At 37.7% G+C, this 12,210-nt stretch overlaps 1 protein-coding gene across 1 annotated transcript; it reads left to right on the top strand.

The window, feature by feature from the left end:
- Positions 1 to 2,592: 2,592 nt before the first annotated feature.
- On the top strand, positions 2,593 to 8,831 carry LOC148724472 (protein sax-3-like). The gene is made up of 5 exons (XM_088730941.1): positions 2,593 to 3,080; positions 3,556 to 3,806; positions 4,095 to 4,209; positions 4,597 to 4,887; positions 6,119 to 8,831. The coding sequence occupies exons 1-5, from the start codon at positions 3,008 to 3,010 to the stop codon at positions 7,036 to 7,038; spliced, it is 1,650 nt and encodes a 549-aa protein (XP_088587067.1). The 5' UTR covers positions 2,593 to 3,007; the 3' UTR covers positions 7,039 to 8,831.
- The last annotated feature ends 3,379 nt before the right edge of the window (positions 8,832 to 12,210 follow it).

Here is a 12,210-nt window from a genome sequence, read left to right as displayed (position 1 = left end):
CAAACAATTTGTAATTAGAATTTGTTAGGTGACGTCATAGACATGATTACGCAACTTGAGTCATTTGCTAGTATGAGGAATTGCGAGAAACTGCGAGATACCACTGGGTAAATATCTTTGTTTGGTTGTAAGGGATAACTGTTTATTATATCACTAACATAATTTGCTGTAATTTAGATTTTGATCCATATTCAACCTCCCTTGTGAAAAGTACAGAGACTGACAGAAAGCTGGTGCAATAAATGGAGTTGTTTAGAAGCGTGGTTAGTTAATCCTCGCTAGCAAAACAATTTGCTTAAACCATTAAGTTTTCGGAAAAAAAACTCACACCTATAGCAGCTAACCATATTACTAAATAAATAAGTGACAGTGAACAAACATTGTTTTTGGTACAGATCTGAACCACCGTTTCCGCTTTACCTCAATTCTGCATAACATTTTTAACTACGTTGCATCGAAAGGATGTAGTGGTTGGCTTGTTAGTGCATTAGTTAGTTTATTTGCTACTGTTTGTTTTCTTACTGTAGACCCTGTGTAGATACTTTTCCCCTCATGAGACTGACAGTTTTCTGCTAGTTCTTGTGCCAATGGATGAAAAGACATGTTTAATGTATTAGTTTAGCACAAATATTTCTACCCTCAAACACGGCCAACTATAATGTGTGACAGGATAAAACAGAACGTATGGGGTCTTGACGATTAACTATTATATTACTTACCCTATTCTTTCCGGGAAAATGAAAATCACTCTAAACGCTTACAGTTAATAGGCCATTTTGCAGTTGTGTACTTAGTTGCCAAGCCTTTGATTCACAGTGAAGCTGAAGGTGACCTTGTTGCGATAGAGACCTGTATCTACTTAGCATGATAACAAAGTGATTTACATTTGAAAGGCAGCAAGGTTTGTATCATAACAAAGTCAACCCTAGCCTCACTCCCATTCAAAGGCTTGGCAACCAAGCACACAACTGTAAAACGGACTATTAGCACTCACCAGGTTTAACGAAATCACTCCAACCAATAAACCAAAATGCATAAGCTTAAGGATGCTATTCCAATAACTAAAATTGGAAATAAACAAATTGAAGGATAATAGAACGAAACAGAGACGGGAGAAGTGTTTTATTACAATGCAGCCAAAAGAAAACTCAGCTTAGCAACACTTGGGTGAATCGTTTTACATCTATGAGCTGATAAGCGGAGTTGAGTGGACCAATCAGAACACTAGAAATGCAAACTTCAAAATTTAATAATTATTAATAAATGAGATTTCACTTAGGAGATATCATAACATCATCCTAACTCGGTGTCGCAATCAAAACTTCTTTCGAACACATTCACCTCTCCAGAAGCCGTTAAACAGGTAAAATATAAATCCAATTATCATAACAGACCACTATATTACACACTCAGACAGTATCAGTCTAATAAAAAAAAAAAAAAAAATTCGTCGAGCGGCGCAATGTTGCTTCACTTATCTAACACAATATCTCGCCCACACAAACCATATATCATTGAGCTGTAATAATGTTTCATTTAGTATGAACGAGATATCGTTAGGCGGCAGCAATATCTTGTTGCATGTAAACGATATATCAGGAGGGCGAACTGAAAGGATACATCTTTGAACTGCGCATGCAGCGATGCATCGCCGGGCTCAAGTTGTCAAACAATAGCCCTGCGATATATCGCCGATATATCGGTCCAACGGTGATATCGCTCAAATATCGCCGATATATCCCGACATTTGAGCGATATATGGCGATAACTGTTTGCATCCCTTTTGCACAGCACTGCGGAGTTTAGGTGTGTCGAGGTGGTAACACTTAGAGCCCCGTGTAGCTTACAGTGTTGTCCCGTCGTTCCATTTCAAACTTGCGTGTTTAGTAGTTTCAAAGTAGTTTCAGTTGCGATGCAATAGTGGGATATATTGTCTAATCTTCTAAATAAAATCTCGTACATTTTTCATCATTTTACAGTGTTTTCTAGTAGAACTAATCGAAAACGGTCGAACTTTATATCTGGTTGTCCGATTCTTTAATGACAGGAACTTCTGGAAAACATTTATAGGTAGGACGTGAACTGAATTCCTTAACAGCTCCACAACATCGAAGAAAAAGACATTTTATTCGACGCAAAATTGTTTTCAAAGAGGAATATAAATGAGTAACTTTCTATGGATGCAAACTATAAATTCCGTCAACCGAAAGGTGAAATATCACAATTTTCATCGAAATAGATGTAATCCTAAACGAAAGAAGTGACCGTATCTAGCTCGATGTGGTAAAATATAAGTATCGTCATAGATATCAACACAGAAAACATTAAATAGGCAGGCATGTTCACTGAAATTCTGCTCAAAAATATCAATTTACGCATCGCGTAAGAAATGATAATCAGCTTCTCTTTGGCAAACAGTTTGACGTAATTAATTATTTCGAGTCCTGATAATGGTTCAGTGGCGCAACTTCCTGCTTTTTCAGAAAAATAATATTCCTCATAAAGTGGAGGTAAATAATATTGTTCTCTTATCTTTAGAACCTGTATAACTTTTGTTATACAGGTTCTAAAGAGGAACTGCTGTTAATTACGTTGAAGTTGTCATCTGTTCTCAACTTGTCATCAATAAGGCACCTGCTAAGTGTTCAGAGGCAGGAACAAACTCTAATTTTTTTTCTTTAAATTGCCTGAAGGGGAAACAATTTTAATTGTAAAGATCCACAAAGAGAAGACCACTAAATAAAGAAGTCCATCATTAGATGAAAAAGAAAATTTATCATATGCAAACTCTTTCATCCAGCTTCACCGTTTTTGCAGTATTTAATTGGCAACAACTGCTATGTCATCCCCTATTGTTTTTCCAATACTATGTTCATTAAAGATTTAAACTTAGCTATCTTTGCGCAAAACCGAAACAACGGTAATTAGCCGTATTCTTAACGGAAAGACTGACGATACCATTTCATTCGCTACTTTTCTTGGAAGGTAACAAAGAGAGCAAACTCCCATGTTGGAGATGAAATCGTCAGAATTATTACTAGTTTCATTTCTGGTTGGCATTTGCAACGGTAAAGAGCAAGGTGAGTTGTTAAGCCAACTTATTAAAATCTTCAATTTGTTATATCTATGAGATACCCAGATACTTCATCATAAATACTCAGTTACGTTAGGCTTGGTTCGAATAATGTTATGTCTACAATCTGTGTCCATAAATATCTAGCGACACAATCCTTTCACGTTAAAGCTTTTTCATTTCGTAAAGTTAAATTACTGCAACGATGTTTCCTGCCAAAGTGCGCACCATTATCGACAAAATTATCAGTATGAAAGTAGAGGTTTAGAAGCTTTACCGAATCAAATGTGGTAATGTCAACTCTTTATCGACAAAAGTATCAATATGAAAGTAGAGGTTTAGAAGCTTCATGCAATTAAATGTGGAAAATATCAGCTCTTCAAAACGAACGATTTGAAGTATGAATAGATGAACTAGGTTCATGTGAGCTTGGTGGCTCGTTTAGATACACAAAATACAACTTAATTCTATCATTTTTTCAGAAAATTGTCGACAAGTACACATGAAACCCACAGTTCAGGACTTCTTCCTCGAGAAGCATGTTTTTAAGATGATGGATATTGAGACAGCTAGTGCGTGTGAAGTTAACTGTTTCATAGAAGCTGACTGTATTTCATACAATCTAAAACCACAACGGAATGGAAAATATTTATGTGAACTAAGTGATTCAGACTATGAAACCAATCCTAAGGATTTTAGGTACAAAGAAGGGTCCGTTTACAAATCATTTAAGGTGAGTTGACTTATCTTCGCTTTTAATTCCATAAAAAAATATGAAATTAGTTACTTTTCACATTGTCTGGTAAAGAGATGCACACTTTCAAATTTTCTTTCCTGTAGATGGATACGAGGATGCATAGCATGCATGAATGGATGAATGTTTGCATGCATGCATGCATGCATGCTCACATGAACTGATAAATTAATGGATGGGTGGATCAGTATAACTGGATAGTTAGAAGCGGGGAATGAGCTCGGTACTACATAAATAGATTCTATAAAGATATCTATTTCGTTACAGAATCGCTGTTCCAGTGCCCTTTGTCCATCAAGCAAGCGATGCCAAACTGGCTTCACAAGTAAAGGCTATCGTTGTGTTTGTGCAAATGGACTTATGGGAGAAAAATGCTCTGAAGGTATGTTGAATTGCATTGGTTGCATGTATGTATGTTTGAGAGTACATTAAAAGCTAAGCTTAATTCTGGGGCACATTGGTGTTATCATTAACAGCAACCGTGCTTCTCTTTTTGAAAATTCGTTAGTGTTGGAGGTCGTTCGAATGCAAGTTAATGAGAAGTGTTTGAAGTATCAGAAGGAAAATGGGGAACGGGCGGGGGGATGGGGGACAGCTATATTATATAATTGTTTTGGAGGTCTTAAACTGCTTGGATGATCGGGTAAATTAACTGGTCTAACGTAACTTGGAGCTGACTGCATAATCATCTTCGCATTGGGCCGGACGGCGGTTACTCTCAAAACCGAAGAAGGCCTGAAACAAAGCTTAACGTTTTTTGGTGTTTTAGGACCGCCTTTGGTGCAGGTTGTTCCCAAAATAATTGAAACTGTGGAGGGTACGAATGTTACTTTGATGTGTAACGTGACAGCTAATCCTAAACCAGATAGGATCATATGGAAAAAGTCTGATGGAATTCTTTCTAGCGCTAGGAGCATCATTATTAAAGGAAATCTCACCATATCGAATATCACAACCCAAGATAACGGCTCCTACGTGTGTACTGCAACAAACCCCTGGGGAACCAAATCATCTTCTGCTCATCTTCGTGTCTATGCAGCTCTCAAATTCTGCAAGGAAGGTATGTTGAGTTGATCGATTTTATTTTTGTTTATGTACACCAAATCACTATAAGGGGACATAGAGAGAATTTTTTTAGTGCGTTGGCCGGGATATGTCAGTCAAGCTATTTTTCTTGAGTATCGGATTTAGTGGAAACTAACTTTCGCGCCGCAGTACATAAACGTGTTTTATTGGAACAGTTTTTTTTTTTATTTCACGAAGGTTTGTACAACAGAAAACGGATTCGAAATGTTTGCTTAGTGTGAAAATTTAATTATTCTGTGTAACTGTCACTGGTTTCTAAACCTAATTGTCAATAGCTAGTTTTCCATGTCAATACAGGCATGGGGTAGTCGGTTACGACTATCCATAAAAACTTAGCTGAAATTGACCAGAAGTCTCCTTTTTAGTTTCCCTACGCAGATGTCACCGTATTTGAAAATATTTTTAAAGTCACGTTTTCTGTGAACATTGTCGTTATCATTAGAATGACTCATGCAGCTCCCTCTCGACGATTAAGGTTGGAGATTGTTTAATTTAGAGTCAATGTGTAATGTCTCAGATATCAGTAGGAGAACAGAGGGCGGGGGGGGGGGAGGGACAGGAGTTGGCTGGGTCATCTACACAACATGAAGTTTTTCTTAAGGTCAGAAATGACCAGAAAAAGGGAATTCCTGTGAAGGAGCTCTTTTGGCCTCTTGCTCACGCTAGAATTGCTAATGAGTTTGGCTATTAAATAAATTGATCGGTAATTGGTGTAATTCACTGTTTGAACTCATCCGCGTCTGAAAATACTTTTAAAGTCGAGCATTATGTGAACATTGTTGTTATCATTAAACTGGCTCATGCTGCTCCCTCTTGACGAATTCATTAAAGTTGGAGGTTGTTCGAATATAAGTCAGTTTGTAATATTTAGGATAATAATGAGGAGAATGGAGGGCAGGAGCGAGGAGGGGCTGGCCGGGTCATTTACACAACATCAATTTTCTCTGAGGTCAAAAATCACCGAAAAAGGGAATTCCTGCGAAGGACCTCTCTTGGCCTCTTGCTTTCGTTAGAATTGTTAACGAGGTTTGTCATGAAATAAATCGATCGGTAAATGGTGAAATTTAAAGTGGAGTTCCGGCTGTTTAACCACCTTTGCCTTTGGAGCGGCGTTTATTGCCAGATCTTGAATAAAATGAAACATGCCATTAATCGATGTAACAATCAGACTATTTACATTCCTCGCGTTTCACATTATCATCTAGGTGTTCTCGGACCACCTTTGGTGCGAGTTGTTCCCGACATGATTGAAACTGTGGAGGGCAGGAATGTTACTGTAATGTGTAACGTGACAGCTAATCCTAAGCCAGATAGGATCGCATGGAACAAGTCAGATGGGATTATTTCCAACGCGAGAGGCATCGTTAATGAAGGAAATCTCACCGTACTAAATATCAGTACACAAGACAACGGCTCCTACGTGTGTACTGCGACAAACCTCTGCGGTACCAAATCATCTTCAGTTCACCTTCGAATCTATTCAGCTCTCAAATTCGTCATCAAACCCCCGCCGAGTGTGACAGTGAAGGCTTATGAAGCTCTCATTCTGCCTTGCTCTGCTTCAAGTGACCTGACGCCAACGATTTTGTGGATGTATGATGGTACTTTGTCCCTACCGACAGGGGCGGCTGTTGACTCCTCGAATGCTTTGATAGTTTCATCTGCTAGCTTCTCTCACGGTGGTGTCTACACTTGCAAAGCGACTAATGCATTTAGCTCAATTCAAACGAGTGTCGTCGTTTATGTCACTGACTATCCTAAGACTTGCACCTCTGTGAAGGCAAACATCAGTGACGTCAGTGGGGATTATTTCATCGATCCTGACGGTGCTCTTGGCGAGGATCCATTTCCTGTTTACTGTAACATGACTGATAAAGAAGGCGTTGGAATAACAGTTGTAGGTCACGACAGCGAGAGCAGAACCCAAGTAAAAGGATTTGACAAGCCTGGTGAATATTACTTGGATGTACATTACATCTCTGCCAGCATATCCCAATTAAAAGTTCTGACAGAAGCCTCTGATAACTGTCAACAGTTCATCAAATACGAGTGTTTGCACGCCAGATTACTAGGATCTGGATTCTCATGGTGGGTTTCGCGCGACGGCGAGAACATGACATACTGAGGGGGAGCAAATATAGCAACTGGTGGCTGCGCATGTGGTGTATCTAGATCGTGCCCCAGTCACAATTGGCAGCTGAAGTGTAACTGTGATAAGAATGATGGAGTGTGGCGGGAAGACAGCGGTTTTCTTACAAACAAGTCCCACCTTCCTGTCGTACAGCTACGGTTTGGAGACACAGGAGATGCTCACCTAAATGAAGAAGGGTTCCACACACTAGGAAAACTAGAGTGTTATGGCATGGCCTTGGTGTAAACAAAACTAAAAACATAAAAACTTGGATTATAGTCGTAACAAATTAGATGTAACGCCATGACCAATCACTAATGGGTCATATGGCATAATTCATTAACAATTTGCAAGTAGTCTTCAGAAATCCTGATAGACATAATAGATCTACTTGTTTTAGTAATCTTGATTTAAATTGCCTCATTGTAAAAGAAAGACTGAAGGTGGTCCGAAACTCTCTGTAAGAGTAATCAAAAGCAGCTGTTTAATGTTACCTACTTACGTACTTTATCACTAATCTTTTTCCATTTACTTTCCGAGATGTTATCTGAGAATCCTACACCACTCAACTCCATTGTAGAATCACAAATAGTCTTTGCCTGTACCGAAAGTAGTCTTCATGCTTAAAATTATTTGAAATCAATGTTACCTTGGACTTGAAGTCGCGTTCAAAAGAATCTCACACCCAATTTTCCTTTACGTGCACTTTAAAATGTTTGCAGAATCTGCACCATAAAGAGAACTAGCTGACCCGGTCCTAGGTCTCAGTAATTTCAGCAATGCATTAGATGACTTTTGTCCTAGACTTTAAGGGCCGGTAGTTGAAACAAAGTTTAATCCTTCTTCATTCAAAGCGCGCTCTGAACAATCTTAAATCAAGCAGAAAATATGACTTAGACGTTAAGTTCTTGCGAAAATTTCAAAAGGCTTCTACTTAGCAAGAAAAGAAAGATCTAATTATCTTCGGAGTCTATTAATCGTCAAAAAACCATAGACTAAAGAAAACCTCGTTTCAATTCGCACTTGAACCAGTTACACTGCCACACTTGCGGGATATTGGTCTCCTGTTTTCCAGCCTCGCGGCGAATGAATTCTTCGCTGTGGTTATATTTTCCCATTCTTACTTTATGGGTGAATAGTACTTGTCTCGCCGTAACTTTGGAAAATTTTCATTTTCTTTGTACAACACCTTCCCAGTTAAAGTAAAAGGCAGGAAGATGAAGAGACGTCGGAGAAAAGGGATAGGATTTAACTGATAATTAAAAGTCGAATCTCTTGTACAGATATCAAGTTTAATATTGGTCGTTTAAGTGTGATATTTTTTTCACCTGTTGTTATTTAATGTAAACATGTACAATTTTTATATTCTAATAGATCCGTCTATATTTCTGTAGCCCTCAGTCTCCTTAGATGATATTGTTGTTTTCATAGCAACTACCCTTAAAACAAGCTTCCGTTCAGCAGGAAACAACAGTGGAACCCTTACGAAAATTTATTAGCAGTTCACGAGCTTCTCTGATTGTGAAATGACGCGAGTTGGTGTGGAAAAAAGTACATCTGAAATTCAGTGAATCGGTAGAAATGAAGGGCTGCGGGGTTATGAGTTATATTACAAGGCCTTTAATTACCATGCAGAGTTTCATGCTGCCCAAGAAATTATCCTTCTTTTCATTTTGGTTTATATCATTAGAATTCACCAGTGAAGAACTGAAAAACCGATGCTTAACCCAACCTATGATGAATTTAAATGACAAAGTGATTAATAAAGTTATTTTAAAATTTACGAATCTACAAGACTCAATTGAAATTCCAGGTCAGCCTTTCCCCATTCAACTGGTTCTTCCTGTAATGGGTAACAGCGTCAGTTGCCCTAAGATACCGTGGGGTATTCGAAATACAACTGGCCTATTCTTAGTGCTATTTTAGGACATTTCTCCCAGGAGCGCTGTATATAGACAATGGAAAGCTAGCATCTGGCTCGTGCTTTCTGTGATGCTCAAAAGGCAATAAGCTTGCCGTTTTGGACCAAACGTTGAACCCCATTTAGCTCTTTCAACGGTGCATATCTTTGGCATGTTGAGATGGTGATATTTGGAATCAAGTGCAGATTACGTTGTTGTCTCGTAGTCTGATTGAATTATCATCAATTTTATATTATTTGACAGTATTGTTTTGGTGCTTACTTTTCACATTTCTTTATCCATCTCCCTTTGCAACTTCACTTCTAGCTACTCGAATGGTACGTAATCATTTTAGATAGGTCGAACTTGTTTGTGGTCTAAATGATTCGAAGAAAGAAACTCTCGGAAAACAATTAAACCGATAATAGCGAATATTTGCCCTTTGCTCAAAAACAGGGTAATTAAATATTTCAAAGAAATAGCAGGTGCCGAGGCTAGGAATGTGTTTGAATAACTTGAACTACTTGCAGAATAAGACATCACGTCTCGAGTATCATAATAATAATAATAATAATAATAATAATAATAATAGTCTTTATTGAAAGCAATAATGCATCAACCGTGTCATTATTTACAAAGAATGATATATAAAACAGTTTAAGATAGAAAGTACAACTAACTATTAATGGCAGACAGTGCTAAAAAGACATCTATTTACAAAAGTGGATTTAAAACGTGAAGTGCGAACTCTAAGTAATATATAATCATGGCCCCTGCTGCGTAATTGCCTAGTACGTCTCGGCGGTAGTGCATCCATAGTTTGTTATCTCTGGTGGCTAAAATATCACAAATACTACATTTCTTCAAACAATATCCAGACTTAAAAGCCCTTTAAAAGCCCTAGCAAACAGTTTGTCTGTTCAATGCTATGTGGATGATACTAAACTACTTTTGACGTTCAGCCGTGACAATAAAAAAAATGCCATCTGTAAGCTTAATGATGACCTAAGTAAAATATCTAACTGGACATTTGTGAACTTTCTTTTACTAAATCCCGAAAAAACCAATCTTGTCATCTTTGGAAGTAGAGCAATGACAGCCAACGTTGGAGACTTCCGTCTGACACTCTTGGGAAGAGAGGTCCTGGCTGTCGATTGTGCCAAGGACTTGGGAGTGATGCTTGACTCAAACCTTACATACAGAGATCATGTGGAGTCAACAGTTGTTAGTTGCATGTCCAGGCTGGGACAAATCAACCGTGTGAAGCATGCATTCAACAAAGATACATAAAAAATCCTGATAAATACGTTAGTTTTCAGCAAAATGTATTATTGCTCCAACGTATGGTGTAACACCACTGAAAATAATTTAAATAGAATCCAAGCTGTACAAAATTTTGCTGGCCGTATTTTATGCGTCAAAAAGAAATACGACCATATTACACCAATTCTTAAACAATTGCACTGGATACCAATAAGACAAGAACTGTACTACCGTAATGAGATTGGCTTTCAAATGCATGACTGGGTGCGCGCCTGAGGCCCTGACTTCACTTTTTGTTCAAAGATCAAAAATCTCAACGCGTTCGACAAGGAACTCACAGAAACTACAGATCCCACTTTGCAAGACAGCAACCGGTCAAAGATCTTTCCACTATAGAACTGTTAGCCTCTGGAACGGTTTGGATACAGAACTGAAACTTGCTGCGAACATTGATATGTTTAAAAGAAAACTCAAATCTTTGCTTATTTCTGAATTTTTGAAATCTGATTGGTACTTCTGATTAGAATATCTATATATATATATATATATATATTTTTTTTTAACCAATCGTGTATATATGTTTTTATATATATTCTTAGATTATATTATATTAGATGTTGTGATTAATTAATCTTATTTGAATGTATAGTCAGTAATTTATATATTGTTCCTGAAAAGCCCCATTGGGGAGGCGACAATAAAGTATGTATGTATGTATGTATGCATGCATGCATGCATGCATGCATGTATGTATGTATGTATGTATGTAAGTATGTATGTATGTATGTATGTATGTATGTGTGTGTGTGTGTGTGTGTGTGTGTGTGTGTGTGTATGTATGTATGTATGTATTCTCTTAAGATATTTATCATAATAACAGCAGCCCCACACCTCAATAGCGTTTGTTAAGACTGAAATAATTAGGCTTTGGAAGAGCAGTATCACATTCGATGCACGTATAGAAACTGTAAAAATAAAATAACAGTGCTTTAAGAATCTTGAAATATATTTCGCTGTTATTTTATTTTTACAGTTTCTATACGAGCGTCGAATGTGATACTCGAGACGTGATGTCTTATTTTGCAAGTTTTTCAAGGGTAATTAAATCCGCACATTAAATACGTACGTTAACCAAGGTCTAAATTGAGACTAAAATAGAAGTTAGGTGTGTTGAGGTAGAGACACATGGAGCTCGATTGGTGTGTATAGCGGATTCTTGAGGGTAAAATATTTTAGAAAAGTATTTCACTTAGGTGACCGGATAATGTTTAATTTTGTAAATGAAACTCATTTAGTTTTCATGAACTAAGAGTGATGTTTCAGATGAGTTCGGCTTCATATCCTGTTTCTCGAAAGTTCCTGTTATTGCACGTCTTAAACCAACTGTCACTTTGTGTGGGTCTTAATGGAGTGATGGCTTGTATGCTTAATGATAAAAATTTTGACCATTTTATGGCTAACCGTAACTTATTTCCTTTAGGCTCAACCGAAATATTAAAAACTAATCAGTATCGTTCTAAAACACATTCGCTTGCCCCCTTTACCATCGGAGTCGTACAATAAGGCCAATTTCAGGTAGAGCTGTCTTTGATACTGTGATAGTGTTGTAGGTGAAATGACTCTGGTGCGAACGTCTGGGCTTGGTCGTTAAGACGAGGAAAATCTATCCGATTTCTTTTATATGCTGAAATGGAGCATTGTTCTTCTCTTATTTTAATCTTGCGCTGTATCTCTAAAATGGCTTACCTTTCCCAGTTCGTTATGAGCTTATAATGCCTTACAGGACAGCCATCACTGATACACTGAATAAAGAAACTGAAGATCCTAAAAATGGTCGGCTGTCTGTCAACTCATCCCACACGCGAAAGGAAGACAGGCTCGGTTCGCAGAATATGTAGGACCTGAGCCAAATGAATTATTATCGGTGTTAATACCCTCGTAATCCGTTAGACACAAGACAAGACCCATTTCATTCTATGATTTTGCCAAAGCAATACATCGT

This window comes from Stylophora pistillata, chromosome 8, assembly GCF_964205215.1.
Source record: "Stylophora pistillata chromosome 8, jaStyPist1.2, whole genome shotgun sequence".
In the NCBI taxonomy this organism is placed as follows: Eukaryota; Metazoa; Cnidaria; class Anthozoa; order Scleractinia; family Pocilloporidae; genus Stylophora; species Stylophora pistillata.
Note: the sequence above shows the minus strand (reverse complement) of the source record. Positions and strands in the feature narration are given on the sequence as shown.